Here is a 20,229-nt window from a genome sequence, read left to right as displayed (position 1 = left end):
AACACATATACTATCTCTCTGGTTCCCTCAAAAGAATTTTTACATGATTTACAAGATTATAGCTGCTATTTATAAAAAAAAAAAACCCACCCCAAACAAGAAAAAATTACACGCAAACTATAAAATGTTGGCAAAGTTATGATACCCATCTTCCATTTTAAAACTTTAGGAGTTAGTTTATGCTCATTTTTTCTTACCAAAAAAAAAAAAAAAACCCACAATGAACCAGTAATCTGCATTCAAAAACTATGTATTAGAAAGATCATCTGAGAATGGTGTTCTACCTGATGTGCCTTCTGTGTAAGTGGTTCATTCTGTGCTTGAAAAGAAGCCTGGAAAGGTGGTTGCACGGGTGGAGTAGGAGGAATCACAGGCTGAGCCATGGGAGGAAATGGAGGCGTTGGAAGAAGGCCAAACCCTGGCATCTGTCCATTAGGAGGAAGTGGAACCTTCCATTAGAAAACAAAATAAAAAAGTATGTATGTAAATCTTAATTGCTTCTAAAATATAGCTAGGAAAAATCCTACTTTGTTAAATATTAAAATATATGGAATGAATTTTGACCAAAGGAAGAAACGACATGACAGTGATTGATAATATCTAAGGTATAATTTTCACATAACTGTCACACAGACAAGCCTAAAGGCAAAAGCTCCCTATAACTCAGTTCAAAATTATAAACACACAGCTTTGTCTTACATGTTTACAGACATACCCCCATTTATATAAGAAAGCAATATGACAGGGGCCAGAGTGATAGTACAGCAGGTAGGGTGCTTGCCTTGCACGCAGCTGACCTGGGTTCAATCCCCAGCATTCCATATGATCCCTGAAGCACCGCCAGGAATAATTCCTAAGTGCAGAGCCAGGAGTAACCACTGAGCATCACTGGGTGTGACCCAAAATGGAGGGGGGAAAAAAAAAGCAATGTGATAAGATGGATTTAACACATTATTCCATATGTAATGTTTTTGGTGGTAGTGGCGGTTTGGGCCACTTCGAGGGGTAAATAGGGGTTCCTCCTGGCTTTGCACTTAGGGAACACTCCTGGTAGGCTCAGGAGACCACATGGAATATATGGTTTGCCAGGAATTGGACCTGAATCAACAGCACGTAAGGCAAGTGCCATACCACTGAATTATCTCTCTGGTACTAGGGTTTATATTTTTAAGTTTTCTCCAAAAGGGATTTTAACTTCTATGTCCTCTTCTTTGGTTTTGTTTTTGGGTTACATCTGGTGATGCTCAAGGGCAAAGACCCAATACATTCTCTTAAATTAAAAAAATTCCCCCCCCCAATTTTTTGGTTTACTTGAGTGGGTACCAGTAATGTCTCCATTGTGAGACTTGTTGTTACTGTTTTTTTTTGGTATATCAAATACACCATGGGGAAATTGCCAGGCTCTGCCTTGCAGGCAGGATACTTTTGGTAGCTTGCCAGGCTCTCTGAGAAGGACGAAGGAATCAAACCCGGGTTGGCCACGTGCAAAGCAAATGCACTACCTGTTGTGCTAGTTTACACTACTATTAATATCGGTTTCTCATAGACATAATTCTAACACCACACTCATCACCAGTGTACTTGTCTCCCTCCCCCAAGGACTACAGCACCCCCCCCCCAATCCAATTAAATTTTCTGGGTCAGGGATACCCTTTATTTATCATAATAAAAAAATTACTACATATTAAATTTGTTCAGTTTGTCTTCTGGGCCGAACCTAGAGGTGCTCACGGCTTTATATCCTGGCTCTACTCAGAGATTACTCCTCCTAGTGGGCTCAGAAGACCATATGGATGCCAAGGATAGAGATTGATTGGCTGAGTTACATTCAAGGCAAGCACCCCCCACCTGCTGTACTATTGCTCTGGCCCTCTTATTTTTGTTTTTTTCTTAAATTTTTATTAGTGAAACACCATGAGGTACAGTTGTAGACTTACAAATTTTTGTGCTTGGGTTTCAGTTATACAATGTTTGAATACCCATCCCTCCACCAGTGCCCATTCACCACCACCAGTCCCAGTATCCTTCCTACCCCCCAGCCCCCCATCCCACCCTACCTCTGTGGCAGGGGATTCCCTTTTGTTATCTCTCTCCTTTTGAGTGCTGTGGTTTGCAAAAGAGACGTTGAGTGGCAATCTTGTTCGGTCTATAGTCTACTCTCATCACGCATTTCCCACCCTAAGAGGAACCTCCCAACACCCTTCATTTGGTGCTCCCTTCTCTATCTGAGCTGCCTTTTCCCCTAGCGTATGAGGCCGTCCTCAAAGCCATGGAGTAATCCTCCTGGTACTTATCTCGGCTATTCTTGGGTGTTAGTCTCCTATTTTGTTACTTTATGTTCCTCAGATGAATGCAATCTTTCTATGTCTGTCCCTTTCTTTCTGACTCATTTCGCTTAGCACGATACTTTCCATGTAGTGCCACTTGTATATGAATTTCATGACTTCATCTTTTCTAACACCTGCATAGTTCTCCACTGTGTAGATGTACCAAAGTTTCTTTAACCAGTCATCTGTTCTCGAGCACTCAGGTTTTTTCCCAGATTCTATCTATTGTAAAGAGTGCTGCAATGAACAAACAAGTGCAGATGTCACTTCGACTATACTTTTTTGCCTCTCTGGGATATATTCCCAGGAGTTGACCCTCTTATTTCTGCATTCCATTGCCAATACCATTCCAGTGCCAATACAATGAAAAAACCTAGCTATAATGTCATTGTATTAGCACAGATTGTTTTTTACATTTTAAAATTTTGATTTTAAATTTTCAGTAATCATTAAACATTTAGAAAGGATTCAAGCCTTTTTGCATATTGCAAATGACTTAAAAACCTGAGTGTTCGAACATTATATGATTGTATGGTTTCAGCCGAATGTTGTATGATTGAAACCCAAACATGAATAATTTTGTAAATGTGTATATAATGGTGATTCAATAAAAATGGGGGGAGGGGGGACGGGACAAAAAACAACCTTCAGACTTCACCATACAGTCAAAGCACTATTTCAGCATCATATTTCCAAGTAAAAACTGCTCTTCAAGTTTGTATTATACTTTGCTTAGAAGAGATCAATGGGAGTAACAGTTTTCACTAATCAAAAGAATCCAAACAGGAGTGGCTTTTACAAACTGAAGACCAAAAATGAAAACGGTATTCACTGTATGCTTTTGAACTTATTTCATCACTTCGTCTTTTGTAAATTTTCCCCACAAAGTGACAGACAGGCCCGTGCCCTACCAATCACATCCTTCTTTTGGTCTTATTTTACGTGTTATTTGGTAGATTATTTTTATTTTGGTTTTGGCCACTCCTGGTGGTCTCAGTGACTACTCCTATCTCTGCACTCAGCAGTTACTCCTGGAAGGGCTTGGGGAATCATACGAAATGCTGGGGATTGAAAATGAGTCGGCTGCATGCAAGGTAAGCATCCAACCCACGATACTATCACTGTGGCCAGAGTCGGTTATCTTTTTTTTCTGTTTATTTATTTATTTTTTTGGTCATACCCAGCAATACACAGGGGTTACTACTGGCTCTGTACTCAGGAATTACTCCCGGAAATGCTCAGGGGACCAATATGGGATGCTGGGAATCGAACCCAGGTTGGCTGTGTGCAAGGCAAATGCCCTACCCGCTGTGCGATTGCTCCAGTCCCCGGTTATCTCGAGTGCAAGAATCCATGAAAATTTTGCCATAAATTAATGGCAATTCTCTTTGTTTTATACTATTTTATGTAATGGTATTTTGAATAGCAAGGAAAACATAAAAGAAATGAACATCACATGAAACAAACATACTCTAAGAGAGTTTTCGGTAACTCCAATTTAAGGCTATAAAATGTAGTATTTTCTAAGGGTGTGTATTCAATAAAAGTAACACACAATTGAAAAAAGTAACACATATTCCTAGATCACAGCACTGCAGAGCAGGTATTTTAAACACCACCATGCTGCCTTTCTCAACTCTCTAGCTCCACATTCAAGTTTTTGGAATTCTATATTTGAGAATTTACTAAGACAATTGCCATGAAGAAGTTTTCTACTGATGGCTGTAACTCTTAAGTGTGAGAAACTACTTTTATTGCAGATTTCAAATGAAACACTGACAACTAAAAGCCCCATAAGCACAATAACACACAGACACACAAAGAATCCCTTGCAAGAGCTGTGCAATTATACAGACCAATTTCCTAAAACAGAACAATATATAACCTCACTCTAAATGATTTTAACTTTTCACACTATAAACATATAATACTTAGCATTCTTGTTTTTGTTATTACAAAACCCAAATCAAAATAGTTATGTGCTCACCTGCTTTTATGAAGCTATACTACTTTAGCCATGACAGAGCTAAGTAATAGTGGCAAGGAAAGCTCAATTCAGACACACACTCTAATGCACATCTTATACCGCAGGCACAAATACCCCAATACCCCACAAATACCCCAATACCTGATGGTGCACTGGATCCTGCTGCATCGGCATCAGTCGAGGCTGAAACTGCTCCATAGTCTGTGGCTGTGGGTATGCTGGCTGCTGCATGCCATCTCCAGGAAATCCACTAAAAAAGGAGGAATTCTCTTTTCATTCCCTCAAAATTACTTGACATTCTTAGCCATACTTCTATTACAGAAACAAAAGATGTCTATATCAATATTATCAGCAAGTCTTTTTAATTTTAAATCTGGCAGGATCCCCTCTCCCTTGGGGGAAAAAAACCCCAAGTAAAAAAATTAAGAAGAGACTCCACAGGAAACAAAGGACAGTGAATGCCACTGCCATTAGGCTTTCCAATGACCACCAGCCCTATCTCTTAAGGAGTCCGAAGCAAGTACGTACAAGGGTGCTTGTGGGGGAGAAGTGGCAGGTGTGGCGGCGGCAGCAGCGGGCATGGCAGGAGGAATAGGAGGGGCAGCAGCAACGGGCACAGTGCCGGCAGCAGCGTCTTCTTTCTTTGACTCTTCCATAGCTTCTGGCTCATCGTCATAATCAAATCTATCAAGTAGCTTCTGAAAGAGACATATCAATAAACCAATGAAAATATTAGACTGTGATTCACTACATGAAAAAAAAACTACAAATACAAAGCATTTAAAAAACTATGAATACCACCATTAAAAACCCTATCACTCTCATTTTTCTCTCTTTGTTTTTGGGGATGCTGGGATCAAACCTGGGTCATCCACGTACAAGGCAAGCACCTTATACACTGTGTATCACTCCAGCCCCCACACCGTCATTTTCTAACAATCTTATTTTCTTGCATAGTTCTTACGACTTTTGCTCATATATATTAGCAATTTTATGGGATTCAAAAAAGCACATCATTTTAATTATGCCTTTCTTCCCCAATTACAAGTGTATTTCGTTGTTTACTTTTGTTATTTTATTGACAGAATAAAAGTAATTTTATTCTAAAATACTGAGGGTAAAATGTTTTGTACACATGAAAATGATGTCTATTTTCAGTCAGCTGTATGATGCATGATGTATGATGACCTTCTTATCCACTATGAACACCCACAAAAAAATATCTCTGGGCTGCATGCTGAAGAATATACTTCTATTGGGGCCTGAGCAGGTAATACAGCAGGGAGGGTGCTTGCCTTGCACGCAGCTGACCCAATTTGATCCTAGGCATCCCAGACAGTCCTGAGTACCACCAGGAGTAGATACTGAGTGAAGAACCAAGAATAATCCCTGATCATTGCTAGGTGTGGCCAAAACAAACAAACAAAACAAAAAAACAAAGAATAAACTGATAAAAGACAGAACAAGTAGATGGTGACGGGGGAGAAGTGAAGATGTGGCTTCAGTGAGGTAGCACTTGCTTTGTCAGTTACCCTTTAGCAACCTAATAACCAGCACAAGGTATGGAGCCTCTGGCATACTTCAACTAGATGCACAAGTCCTAGTGAGAACTGCATCAAAGTACATGTGAGCCCAACAACAAAGAGGGCAACAAAAAAAGGATAAATATGCTTTAAAAGATTTTCTAAAAGTCCCTTTGAAAAATGAGAGAAAAGAATGGGCTGGAAGATGGCTTAAAGAGCTAGAGCACAGGGAGGAGAGCCAGATGGGTGTGATCCCAAAACCAAAAAAGAACAACAAGCGGACTACACATTTTGGTAGATTACAAACATGATACTTGATTATCATAAAGTCTGCAAAAAAAAGAAGTCTGCAATATTAATATATGTTTTCTTTTCTTTTTACAGTCAAGAACAATAAAGGTTTGAGTGACTGAGGAAACTGGAATGGGAAAGAGGGGAAAAAAACTGAAACCAAGATCATACTAAGTGAACAGTACATATGACGCACTTGTCCTCTTCAAAGCATGTCTTCAACATGCAACAGTCATGCTTTTCTCTTGAGCTGAGACCACCAACCTCAAACCCCAAGTTGGTACTGTTCTCTCTAAAAATTATAGTTGTACTTTATTGGACGACACCTGTTTCCTTTACAATTGTATGCTATATGACTGTAAATTTCTACTATATCTTGTCATGTAGAGCAATCTACTATGGCCCTTGCACTTAACTTCTTTAAGCTCCATGGCAAGAGCAGACACAGGTTTAGAGGTAGGTCTACTATCACTATTCCAGTGGAGCACACCAAGAACTCAGCATTACCACAATGGTGCAACAATAGAAGCAAAGATCAGAACTGTGCTAATTATAACCCTCTAACCTAAAACTTTAAGGCTTATGCATATTGTTTTTACAAAAACACAAAAATTAAACTTAGACTCAAAAACAATTTGTTGCTGTATCTGTGATAACCAAAGGTGATAAAAACAAACTGTCCCAATCAAACTTAAAATGAATTCTTTTAGTTGAAGGAATAGTATAGAATTCGCTGTCTCAACTTGATAGAATTAAGAAAAAAAAAAAGGCAAATTCACTAAAGGTAAAATTCTAGAGGAATTAAATTCCAATTTACCAGATAAGGATGTCACTAACTTTGCTAATTATAATTTTTCCATAAACCCAAGCTACTGCCATGATAAAAACACACAAAATAGGTAAAGACATTGTGGAGTACATGTCAAATTTAGTAGCTACCTAGAGTCAACTAGAAAACTAAGCATCTAATACTATGATCATGCATAAGAAAATTTTTCTCGGGGCTGGAGCAATAGCACAGGGCGTTTGCCTTGCATGTGGCTGACCCAGGTTCGATTCCCAGCATCCCATATGGTCCCCTGAGGACCACCAGGAGTAATTCCTGAGTATATGAGCCAGGAGTAACCCCTGTGCAATGCCAGGCGTGACCCAAAAGCCAAAAGCCAAAAGCCAAAAAAAAAAAAAAAACCTCAAAGGCATAATTAAACATGTCCAATTAAAAAAGACTTTAATTGAGCTTCTGTACCAGCATGTTTAAATTTATAAACTCATAGGTTTTTAAATTTCTGCTTAGGTCTGTCTGGAAAAACACGATACTTTGCCCACGCGCCCTCACCCTCCTGTACTTCCAGATGCCCTAGCAGTCACACCCACATTTTATAGTGGCAGCAATGTAAACTCATCCATAGGCCCAATTCTACAGATCTTGGAATTCCTGGAGAACACAGCTACTGCATATGGCCCCGCAATACTTCCACTCTACAACACTAACAGCCCAAAAGGAGCACACCAAGTCAGATGGGAAAGTAACACACAAGTCATCTAAGCCCAATGAACAAAAACAGTAACAAAGCCTCAACTAGCAACAAAAAGCTTTGTAAACCCTCAGACAAGGACTTATGTTGACCCCATGGTAAGATACAAAAATTTTCACTTTTTTACTGAAATATTTTTAATAATTCCATTAGCCATTTACTTTTAACAAGCAACAGAGAAAAATTTCTTTGTGCCCTTTAAGAGGGCAGCCTTGGGGATGGTTAGGAAAATGGGGACACTGGTAGAGGACATTGGTGGTGGGACTGGTTTTGGAATACTGAATACCGTTAACAACTATATTATGAACAACTTTGTAAACCAGTGTTCAAATAAAGTAAAAAAAATTTTTTTTAAAAGTATGCTATGATGGTGAAGTTTATGTGTCCGTTTGGACAGATTATGCTGCTCCCTCAGCTGGTCCATTATATAAAAAGGTCAAATATTAATCTAGACATTGCTGAGAAGGTGTTTTGAAAAAGTTTAACTTTTCTTTTTGTTGTTGCTTTTTGGGTCATATCTGGCAATGCTCAGGGGTTGGTTACTCCTGGCTCTGCACTCAGGAATTACTCCTGGTGGTGCTCAGGGGACCATATGGGATGCTGGGAATCGAACCCGGGTCGGCCACGTGCAAGGCAAACGCCCTCCCCACTGGGCTATCTCTCAAGCCCCCAAAGAGTTTAACTTTTTTAATACAAAAACACCACCTCTGTCACAGCTAGACAACACAATGGGCTGGAGGGCATGCTTTCACAGGAAGGAAGCAGGTTTAATCCCTGGCACAACCAGTAGTGAGAATCAAGCTGGGGTAGCCATATGAATAAGCATGGGAAATGAGGGAAGCAAAAGAGAAAGGGAGGAAGAGATGAAGGGAGGGAAAGGAGGGAGGCAGGCAGACTCATTTTCTAACATAGATAAATCACAATTACCCGAAGGCTTAAGGAACAAGGACTTAAATCCCTTCAAGATAACAAAAATTCTTGCCTTAATTTTCTGCCTGCCAGCATACCCTACTTTTACTTTTAACGAAACACTTTTAGTTTTCCAGCTTCTACAAATACATTAGCTAATTCCTTAAAAAAAAAAAAATCAATCTCTCCCTCCCTCTCCACACTTTAACGTATCATTGATTCTGAACACACAAAGTTATAATCTCAAAAAAAAAAAAAGATATGCACAGAAAAAAAAAAGTTCTAAGCTTAAAAGAGAATAAAAGTTAGAAGTACATAAACTGTTACACAAAATCAAGTACACATGGAACAAAGCAGTAAATTATACTATAAAAAATACCAAGGGGCAGAGGAAATGGACCATGATGACAATGATAGTTGGAAATGATCACTCTGGACAAGAACTGAGCAAGAAAGTAGACAAAGGGACAAACACAATAACCTTTCAGCACCTGTACTGCAAACCATAATGTCCAAAGTTTCGGGGGAAGAGTACAGAGAACGAACAAGAGAGCACAGGAGGAAAACTGGGGACATTGCTGGTGGGAAACGTACACTAGTGAAGGGATGGGTGATGAACACTGACTGAAGCCCAAACATGAACAGTTGTGTATCTCACGGTGATTCAATAAATAAAAACAAAACAAAACAAAAACTCAAGTGACAAATGTTGATTCCCAAAAATATAAAGGTTAAACAACATTGTAAAAAGAGATTCTGGGGGCTGGAGTGATAGCACAGCGGGTAGGGTGTTTGCCTTGCACGCTGCCGACCCAGGTCGACTGGGTCGACCCGGGTTCAATCCCCAGCATCCCATATGGTCCCCTGAGTACCGCCAGGGGAAATTCCTGAGTGCAGAGCCAGGAGTAATCCCTGTGCATCACCAGGTGTGACCCCAAAAGACCCCCCACCAAAAAAGAGATTCTAACAGGAATGAAGAGACAAACATAAATATACATATACAACAGCAAAAGGGGATGGAAAGATAGTACAGCAGGAAGGAAGGGCACTTGCCATGCACGCAGCAGACCCAGGTTTGATCTCTGGCATCCCACACGGTCCCCCAAGCCTGGCCAGGAATGATCCCTGAACAAAGAGTCAGGAGTAAGTCCTGAGCACTGCTGGGTGTGACCCAAAAAACAAACAGACAAAAGACAAAAGCAGAGTCATTTGGTTTAATAGTCTAACAGGTTTCTCTGAGCTGTGCAAAACTATGTCCTTAGTGATAATCCTTTAAAAAGCCTACAACCAAACAGAAGACAGTGATCCAACCCAAGTGCTTCTATTGTAAATATTTGAAAGCAAAAAGAACAGCAACAGAAGAGAGATCAATAAAAAAGATCTATAGTAGTATGGCTAAAATATGATGTGTCTATGTGATGGAAAATTCCTAATAAGCAGATGTAAAAATGTAGATCTAAACCTGTTTATGTTAACAGTGGAAGGAGATTATTATGAAAACAAGCAAACAAAAAAACAGTATGTATGAACCATAATGCCCAAAAGGGAAGGGGGAGGGAGAGGGAGAAGAGGAGAGTGACAGAGAGGAGGGGAGGGGACGGGTGGGGGGGGGGGGAAGAGAGAGAGAGAGAAAGAGAGAGAGAGAGAGAGAGAGCGCGTGCATAAGCACGCATGCAAGTGCTCGAGGGCACCTGCCAGAGACAGGCTGGAGGTGGGGGAGGTGGTGGGAGGGAAACAGAGAACATTGGCGGTAGGATATGTACACTGGTAGAAGGATGGGAACACTGTATGACTAAAACCTGATCATGAACAGTTTGCAGCTGTATATCTCACAATGAATCAATTAAAAAAACAACAACAATCAAAACTCCCAACCCATTATGCATGTGTATACATAAAGAACAAATGAAGAAAAGCAAAAAGCCACAAGAAATCAATTCTGAAAAGATATACACAGCCAACTGTTATAGTGGTCACTTCTAATAATGTTCTCCAGTTGATTTTATACTGTTTATTTTTTTCTTTAGCTGAAAATGTTAAAGACAACTTACTAGTTTTGCTGTTGAAGGGAAAAAATTCCTCAAACCATATCACAATTCAGAGAAGCTAGAAAAGGGATAATTTTCACATGCCATCCAGAGCGATATAAACAGAAAGGTGGGTTATGTGAGAGAGGCGTACCTTGTCAAACGCAGTTTTTTGTTCAGGCTGGGGGAAAGCAGCTTTTTGCTCAGGTGGTTGTGTAGGAGCTGTCTTTAACTGAGCTGTCATGGCCTGAACCTGAGCCATCACAGCATTGTCAATGGCAGGAGACTGTGGTTTTGGGGGTTGTTGAAAAGTCTGAAGAATCTGTTGAAGCTTAAAGAATGGGAAAACTGATAAACCACCTAACAAAGTATAAACATAATATCCAAAGTTAACTTACCAAAACCCCCCCAAAATCTATTATAAACCAGAAAATAAATTTGCTGTGAATACATCAGGAACACAATAGACCCAGCTTAAAGTGCTAAAAGCATGTTGGCCCGAATGCTAAAAATCATGACCAAAGACAAGGTTAAAAAAAAACAAACACTGAACTATTATCTCCAGTTTGAGTAATTTTGAAAGCAACTGGAAATACTAATTGTGTACAAGAGTACGAGCAGCTCTGACAGTCCCTTCAAAGAATGCTGCACTTTCTCAGTGGGAGGTTCCCATGCCTTTCACTTTTTCACAATTCTCCTATTATTCCTATATGCCACTAATTTCCTTCTGATGAAGGCTTCTCTAGCTGAAAAAGCAAAATTATCTTCTCCTTTGAATGTGGTCAATTAGAAGAACTGACAACAGCACCCACTGCACACAAGTTAATTTTTTCATGTTTACCTGTTGCCCTTGCGTTGACTGAAACAGTTGAGCCACAGCAGCAAAGGCATCAGAGCTTGGCAGCTGTGGTACAGCTGGTACAGAGTTCGTAGTGGCTTGTGGGGGTTCAGAAGAAATTTTAACTGGAGGTGGAGGTGAGCCTGAAAAAGAAAAAGATAATACTTCCTTCCATTGAAGGGTGAGGGAAAGAGGAAGAGAGAAGGGCCTCCCCAAAGGCCCCAGTGGTGCCGAGGACCTCAAGATGTACTCCACTGAAGCCCTGCAAGGCTGGGGCCTGCCTGGGTCAGCTGAGGATACTCAGGAGCCTCCAAGCCTGTACCCATTGATGGTCAGGGGACCATGCGATGCCAGAGATCAAACCACAGTTAGTCACATGCAACTTACCTTAACCCCTGTACTAACCGACTGTATCTTAACCCCTGTACTATCTCTCTCTGCCATCCACCATTCCCTTCTTTTGAAAAAATTCCATCAATATAACCAGATGACAAATTTTTATGTGTAAAGACATTATACCATTTTCTAAGCTCACAGAAAAATCTAACTATACATACCTTCATTATTCGTCACATTTTCTGCTACTGGGGCAGCATTACTGGTTCCTGCTGCCATGTCCAAAAGAGGCTGAATAATTTCAATTTTGAACACTCCATTTTTTTGCCACAGGTTTAGCACACGAACTATTTTACTCTGTTATGAAAGTATAAATATACATTAAATATTTACATGACATTATAGCTCTTAAAACTGGGGACACACCCAGCAGTGCTCAGGACTAACTCCAGTCCTGACTCTACACACAGAAATCACTCCTGGTGGGCTTAGGGCACCACATGGGATATCAGGTGTCAACTGGGCTGGCTGTGTGCATGGCAAATGCCCCGCGCTGACTGTACTATTGCTCTAGGCCCAGTGTGATCTGAAAAAAAATTTTTTAAAAGAGGGAGAAAAATTTAAAAAAGAAAAAATATATATGTAGCCAAAATATATTATAATGATATACTTAAAAGTTTATTGCATTTTAAGCTAACAAAGGAACCCCATTACTAATAGTTTTATCTCGCCCAGAGAGATAATAAAGCGGGCAGTGCACTTTCCTTGCACGTGACTGACCGGGGTTCAATTCTGGACACCCCATCTTGTCCCCAAAGTCCTTCTAGAAGTGGGCCCTGAATGCATAAAAAGTCAAATCTCAGTAAATGAATTTCTTTAGGCGATTCTGGTTTGAATTTTTCTTTTTTATTTGGGGTAGGGGGTGATGGGGGATATACACACATACCTGGAGGGGTTCAGGGGGACCATACATGGTGGCTACAATTGAACTCTGGTTAGCTGTGTACAAGGCTAGTGCCTTACCACTATAATCTCTCTCCAGCCTCTCTTCAAAATGACTTTAATAATTAGCACAGCGGGTAGGGCGTTCGCCTTACAAGCGGCCAACATGGCCGACCCGAGTTCGATTCCTCCGCCCCTCTCGGAGAGCCCGGCAAGCTACCGAGAGTATGCCAGACACAGTAACAACAAAGTCTCCAATGGAGACGTTACTGGGCCCGCTCGAGCAAATCGACGATCAACGGGAGGGCCTTTACCTTTACCTTTACCTTAAAAGTGGGCTGTACTGGCAAATCATTTTATGCATCACTAAATATGAAGAAAATCCAAACATGTCATTATTCAGATATAACTAATTTCTTACTAATTTTTTTCTCTTGTTGATCTTCCTTACAACTGCAGTCCCAAGAATATAAACAGAATCCTTAACACTCAAATTTATATACTGCTTACTGTAAAATGTCCTCATTATTTATATTTTGAGTAGGTTTACCAATGTCATTTCCATCATTTATTGGGACTGCCATCATGTCTTTTTGTAGTCAGTGAAATCAGTTACATAAAAGGAATGTCATCGTCTGGTAACTAATGAATAGCACTCAAAACCATCAATTATCAGTCCTTTCATTCTATAGTAAGCAAAAAGATCATTCCATAAAGTCTCCTTTGAAAAGACATGGTATGATCTGGAGAGAGTACAGTGGGTATGGTGCTTACCCTGCAGAAATGCCCTGGATTTAATCTCTGGCACTATGTATGGTCCCCTAACTTCCTTCAGGAGTGATCCCTGAGCACAGAGCCAGGAGTAAGACCTGAGCACAGCCACTTGTGGTCCAAAATCAAATAAATTAAAAATTCAGGTAAAAGAGATTCTTTTGCTCTTTCAACAACACAGCATTCATGAAAGACTTCCCAAGATAGAAGAGAAATAACATGATCAATACAGGAAAAAAAACAAACTGGACTTTGTTTCAAATTCACAGATGACTCTCATTGTCTTTTGAGCAATAAAGAAAACTCCAAATATCTAATACACATTTCAATAGATTCAATATTTAAGTAGACGAATCTTATATAAAATAAAGACAACATGTTTCAATTCTTAAATTAATGATACCTTATCTTCAGACGGACAAAGATATAAATATTGGAATGTGGCGGTTATGTTTTTAGAGAATCTTGGCCCAAAAACATCTTTATCAGTTCCAAATTGATGACGAGACTGTCGTACAATTGAGTCAATAACGTATAATCCCGGAACTTTGTATTCTGGTTTACACTACAAAACGCAAAGTTGTAAAGTCAATGCAAGAAAAGCAATATCAAAACATGAAGCCCTTTAATTTCACTTTCATGTAATTATGTCCAATGACTTTCTATTCCTAATTTTTGAATGCTTAGCTCAGTTACTGGCTAAATTGCCAAATTTCACACAGGTTTTCACACACCTATCGTATCTTGATACGTGTGTACCCAGTATTTTAGTTTTTTTCTACCCACACATAATTCCCAGCATTACTTTTCATACAACCCCCCTCACTGTTACAATCGTTAATATATTTTATCTTGCTCAACAATTATTTTTTAAAATTTTCGTTAACAACACAAAGAATAGCATGAGAAACAAAAGGTGTTATTTTTGAATACCAAAATAACAAGATGAAAATAATAAATGCTTGCAGCAGCATATATACTAAACTTGGAACAAAATAATAGGTAAGAGGAACCTACATAGATTTCTGATTGTGTAATCTTTCAAGATGATTTAGCAATAAAAGAAATATATTCTTAATTTTTTGATGGGGAACACACTCAGCTTTCTCAGGTGTCACTCCTGGCTCTGTGCTCAGGAATTACTCGTGGTGGAGTTCAGGGGACTATATGAGACAAGAGGATTGAACCCAAGTTGGCTGCGCACAAGACAAGTGCCCTACCACCTGTATTATCTTTCCATCCCCAAGAAATATATATTTTTTATGTTGCTTTTTTGGGTCACACCCAGTGATGCTCAGGGGACCATATGGGATGCTGGGAATCGAACCTGGGTCAGCCGCGTGCAAGGCAAATGCCCTACCTGCTGTACTATTGCTCCAGCCCCCAAGAAATACATTCTTAAGAAAAGAAAATGAGGGGTTGGATTGGTAGTATAGTGGGTAGGGCATTTGCCTTGCATGTGGCTCAGCCGGGTTTGATTCCCAGCATCCCATATGGTCCCACAAGCACAGCCAGGAGTAATTCCTGAGTAGAGAGCCAGGAGTAACCCCTGTGCATGGTCAGGTGTGACCTAAAAAGCAAAAACAAAAAACCAAAACCAAAAACAAAATGTCTCTACCTTTTCCCATAAGGCTATGCAATAAGTGTAATTAATCAAACATGAAACAAGAAATCAGGTCGAATAAATCATGTGATGAAATACTTCATGACTATGATAAATTCAGAAGGAAAAGAAAAATCATACATTTTAATTTTTCATTATTTTACACGTGCAAAAATTAGAAAAACTGAAGGCAAATACAGTTATTTGGGCTGGAGTGACAGCACAGAGGGTGGGGCATTTTCCTTGCACGCAGCTGACCTGGGTTAGATTCCTCCGTCCCTCTCGGCGAGCCTGGCAGAGCCTGGCTAGACACCCATAGTGCATTCAATATGCCAAAAACAGTAACAAGTCTCACACTGGAGGTATTACTCGTGTCCGCTCGAGCAAATCAATGAACGAAGGGAGGACAGTGCTATAGTGCATAGTTATTTGGGTGGGGGATGTAGGTAATTTTACCCCCCCCCCCCCCATTTATGTGTGCTTTGATATGCTATAAAAATCTCATCCTCAGGTCAGGGCTGGAGAAAGTACAGCAGGGAAAACTGACCTGGGTTTGATACCTGGTTTGACCTGACACCCCACATAGTCCCCTGAACCTGCCAGAAGCATGATCACTGAGCTCAGAGTCAGCCAGAAATATTCCCTGAGCACTGCCAGGTGTAGCCCTAAACCAAAACAAATAAGAAAACGAAACGAAACGAAACCAAACCAGTATGCCATCGTTACCCTCTCTCCAGCACTATGAACAGATCATGCAACAAAGACATTTCCACATATATATGTTCCTCACAGCATTACTTTGGGATGGGAATTGAAAATCAAAATGTTTACACAGTTCAAGTACTCAAAAACAAATGTGCAAACCCGAGTTATAAAATAGCACACAACTGTGAAACTGAAAAATTATTTAATGGTGGCAGAGAAAATTGGAAAAATCTTTATAAAGTGATTTGATCTGGAATCCTCTAAGATGAATTAACTGTCACACAGTAGACAGGGCAAAGGACATTCTCAGGCTTGGATGAGCTTTGCCTCCTAGACAAGAAACTGAAGTTCACAGTGCCTACACCTCCTACAAATGCTCAACCCACAGACTCATCTGGGAGTAAAAAGAACCTCTACTAACAACTATTTTGTACAGTGGCATTAGAAGCAAGCACCTAAATTACAACTTACAAAGTAAATCATATATACAGATCCCAAATAAATGAGATAACAATGGGTAGTTACCTTTTTGATGAACTTTTCTACTATTTGAACTACATGCTTATAAAGCTGAAAAGAAAAGGAAATTAGAGTTGAATTCATGTAATTCTACTTTCAATAATGCAATAAATTTAAATCCTTGCAATGTCCACAATTTGAATAATTCTTAAGATGATATTGAATGAGAAATAATCCAGTCCGCAACTGAAAAAATCTTAACCAGAAGTAATAAAATAGAAAGCTACAAAAATCAGGATCAGAGCAAATAGAGTAGGGCACTTGCCTTGTAAGCAGCTGACCTGAGTTTGATGCCCGGTGTCACATATGGTCCCCCAAGTCCGCCAGGAGAGATTCCTGAGCAGAGCCAGGAGTAAGCCCTGAGCAGAGCCGGGTGTGGCCAAAAACCAAAATAGAAAAAAAGAGAACTACAAAAATAATATCTCATGCATCAATTATGTAAATATACATAAGTGGAAATATATAAAGAAAAATACTAACAAAGAGAAAAACAGGTTTTGAAATGCTAAAGCAAAAACATTGTGCCACATTATATGCCTTTAACAAAAGCTAGTTAGTGCTCTATAATTCAGGCCTGCACTAACTTACAAGGTGAATTCTCATAATTACATTTTCAAAATTTCAACATTTTTCAAATGTAGTTACCTTAATAGCCTTAATAGCAGCTTTTGTGATGAGTATCATCTTGGCTCGAGAGATGGGAGGTTTCATATCCATAAGTGAAAAGAGCTAAAAAACAAAAATTAAAGGAAAAATCAGTTTAATTACCAAGTTACAAAGATATTGCAATCTATTAAGCAAACAACAAGCTTTTGGGTCAGAGAGATAGTACACCTGGTAGGGTACTCATCTTAAAAGAGGGCAACTGATTTCAATCCACAAAACCCGTAAGTCCCCTGTGCAAAAAGCTAGGAGTAAGCTTCGAGCACCTCTGAGTTCAGCCAACAACCCCCTAAATCTCCAGAACCACATTTTTGGTCACCAAGCACCACCAGAGGTCACTGCTGAGCACAAAGCCAGGAATAGCTGGGGGGATGGGGTTGAGAGAGAGAACTAGAAAAGACCACATTAAAAAACAGCAAAAAGAGGTGTGTGTCAAGCTTCGGGCGCCTTCTCTGTTCAGCAGGAAGGGGTTTGCTAAAGCTGTCAAGAATAAGGCATACTTCAAGAGACACCAAAGTGAAATTTAGAAGACAGCGAGAGGGCAAAACTGATCACTGTGCTCGGAAATGTTTGGTAATCCAGGATATAAATAAGTACAACACACCAAAATACAGGATGGTAGTCTGTGTAACCAAGAGAGACATCATTTATCAGATTGTTTATGCCCATATAGAAGGAGACATGACAGTTTGGGCAGCGTATGCTTATGAACTTCCAAAGTACGGTGTGAAGGTTGACAAATTATGCTGCAGCTTACTGTTTTGGCCTGCTGTTCTCCAGGCTTCTCAACAGATTTGGCATGGACAAAATTTATGAAGGCCAACTGGAGGTCACTGGAAATGAATGATAGACAACCTGGTGCCTTCACCTGCTCTTTGGATGCAGGTCTTGCCAGTACTGCTACTGGAAACAAGGTTTTTTTGACTGTGAAAGGAGCTGCGGGTGGAGACTTGCCTATTCCTCACAGTGCCAAAAGATTCCCTGCTTATGACTGAGAAAGCAAGGAATTTAAAGCTGTAGTACACTGGGAATACATTATGGGGCAGAATGTTGCAGACTATATACGTTGCCTAATGGGAGAGGATGAAGATGCCTACAAGAAAATCTTAACACAAAGAACAGCATAACTCCAGACATGATGTAAAGGAAAGTTCATGTGGTTTTAAGGGGCAACCCTGTTTATGAGAAAAAACCTACAATGAAATTTAAAAAAAGAGTTGGAAACATCCCAAAATGTCTCTTGCAGGGCCAGAGCAGTAGTATAGCATGTTTGCCTTGCACATGACAGACCAAGGTTCAATCCCACAAGGCTTCTAAGCCCATCTAGAGTAAGACCTGACTGAGAACAGAGTACTGGCGGGTGTTGCCTCAAAACAAACAACAAACCAACTAACCAACCAACCAACAAACATACAAAAAAAAACCAGTAATATGTCTCTTGCCCAAAAATAAGATTTAATAGTCCAGAAGCAAGCAAGTCTTCTCAGAGCTCAGGAGCGGGCAATGAGGTAGCTTAAAATTTAATTTAAAAAAATTATCTTTTTGGGTTTTGGGGGTCACACCCAGTTATGTTTAGGGATTACTCCTGGCTTTGCATTCAGGAATTACTACTGACAGTTCTTGAGGGACCATATGCCATGTAGAGGATTAAATCCAGGTTGGCAGTGTACAAGGCAAATGCTCTATCTGCTGTACCACTGCTCCCGCCCCATGATTTTTCGAAGACATTAACAAACCTACTGACCAAGCCAGGAAAACAAACCAAAAAACCCCACAAAAACAAACAAAAAAACCAAAATACAGCAAAAGAAGGGGCTAGAGATGGCTGGGTACTTGCCTTGCACATGGCCAACCTGTGTTCAATGTCAATCCCCAGCATCCCATATGTCTCTCCCACCCCCCCACCTTGCCAGGAGTAACCAAGAGCACTGCTGGGTGTGGCCCCCAAACAAAACAAAAAAACACAGCAAAAGGGCTAGAGTGATAGTTCAAAGGGTAAGGCATGTGCCTTGGAAGCAGCAGACAGGAGTTCAATCCCTGGCACATCATATGGTCCCTCAGCACACCAGGAGTGTTTCCTAAACTCAGAGCCAGGAATAAACCCTGAGCACTGCTGGGTATGGCACCTCTCCAAAAATAAAGAGGAGACGGCTGAAGTGGTATACCCCTGCCCAGCATGCTTGCAATCCCTGACTGATCCCAGACAAGTATGTGCCACCAAGCACATCCACTGCCCCCACACCCCCAAAACAGGGCAGGGTCTGTTGTTAGACCTACAGGGGCCAAGATGCAGGGGCTGAACAAGGAAGTGGCCCTAGGTCCCTATTGAAAAAAAAAGAGGGAAGGCAAAAAAAAAACATTAGCAAACATCCAACTTGCAGCAGAAAATCCACAAAACTACCGAAGAGCCCAAAATGATTCAGGGAGCCACTTACACACGTGCTAGGGGCCAGGGGCATGAAGGCGGGGGAAAAACCTGAGACATGTAAGCCCTGACCACTCAAAAATGACCTGAATGAAAACAAAACCACTCAATGTAATGTTAATCCAAATTAGAGATTTTGGAAATCTTAAATATAGTTATTTTGGAAAAACACTTATTAAATCAGGCAAAATATTTTAAATGCCTCTATAAAGCTGAAGTTTATAACTTCTTGATTTTGCCAAGAATCAAGGATTAGCAAATAGCACTGTAAATCCTATCAGGTGTACTTATAAGCCCTGATAACAAATATGCTTCCTTCCTATCAAAGCTTAAAACTCAACCAAATTAGAATAAAAGCCCACAAAGAGCTACAAAGATAAAATTCTGGTATTTCAAAACTTGATGGGGCTGGAGAGATAATAGAGGATGAGGCACTTGCTTTGCACCCATGCACTACCAGGAATAATCCAGAGTGCAGAAATAGGAGTAACCCCTAAGCATTGCCAAGTGTGACCCAAAAACCAATAAATAAATAAATTCAGCAGGAGCTGGAATAATGACAATTTGTTGTTTTGTCATAATACTGAAGGAAAAAACCCAACACTGAAAATACCCGACTGAGACCAGCATTTCCTTTGGGGGCTCCTCCCACATCCCAAGATCTGCAAGTAACATTCACTGATGTGCCAAAATTGTCTCAGCCTGAGTGAGCTGAGCTGAGCTGAGCTGAGCTGAGTGACTGTGTGCACAACAATATAAAGATATTCAAAGATATGCCTCAGCCTTGAGCTTTCCAGAAAAGCTCTGGCCATCCTAAACTAGAATAAG

The 20,229-nt window shown here is 40.2% G+C and overlaps 1 protein-coding gene and 1 pseudogene across 3 annotated transcripts in view; one reads left to right on the top strand and one right to left on the bottom strand.

The window, feature by feature from the left end:
• The window catches only part of SCAF4 (SR-related CTD associated factor 4), a 70,826-nt gene that overhangs the window by 27,947 nt on the left and 22,650 nt on the right, over nucleotides 1-20,229 (bottom strand). For all 3 annotated transcript variants that reach the window (XM_056109281.1, XM_056109284.1, XM_056109282.1), the window contains exons 2-10: nucleotides 16,959-17,042; nucleotides 16,320-16,364; nucleotides 13,890-14,051; nucleotides 11,995-12,130; nucleotides 11,441-11,580; nucleotides 10,754-10,930; nucleotides 4,843-5,012; nucleotides 4,456-4,564; nucleotides 285-449 (exon numbers count right to left, since the gene is read on the bottom strand). In XM_056109281.1, coding sequence (XP_055965256.1) covers nucleotides 285-449; nucleotides 4,456-4,564; nucleotides 4,843-5,012; nucleotides 10,754-10,930; nucleotides 11,441-11,580; nucleotides 11,995-12,130; nucleotides 13,890-14,051; nucleotides 16,320-16,364; nucleotides 16,959-17,042 — 1,188 coding nt within the window. The remainder of the gene's footprint in view (nucleotides 1-284; nucleotides 450-4,455; nucleotides 4,565-4,842; nucleotides 5,013-10,753; nucleotides 10,931-11,440; nucleotides 11,581-11,994; nucleotides 12,131-13,889; nucleotides 14,052-16,319; nucleotides 16,365-16,958; nucleotides 17,043-20,229) is intronic.
• LOC130018423 (60S ribosomal protein L5-like) lies at nucleotides 17,348-18,488 on the top strand (annotated as a pseudogene).

The sequence above is a fragment of the Sorex fumeus genome, unplaced genomic scaffold (genome assembly GCF_029834395.1).
Source record: "Sorex fumeus unplaced genomic scaffold, SorFum_2.1 ptg000265l, whole genome shotgun sequence".
Lineage (NCBI taxonomy): Eukaryota > Metazoa > Chordata > Mammalia > Eulipotyphla > Soricidae > Sorex > Sorex fumeus.
The sequence above is the reverse complement of the archived record's forward strand: the minus strand, read 5'-3'. Positions and strand labels throughout refer to the sequence as shown.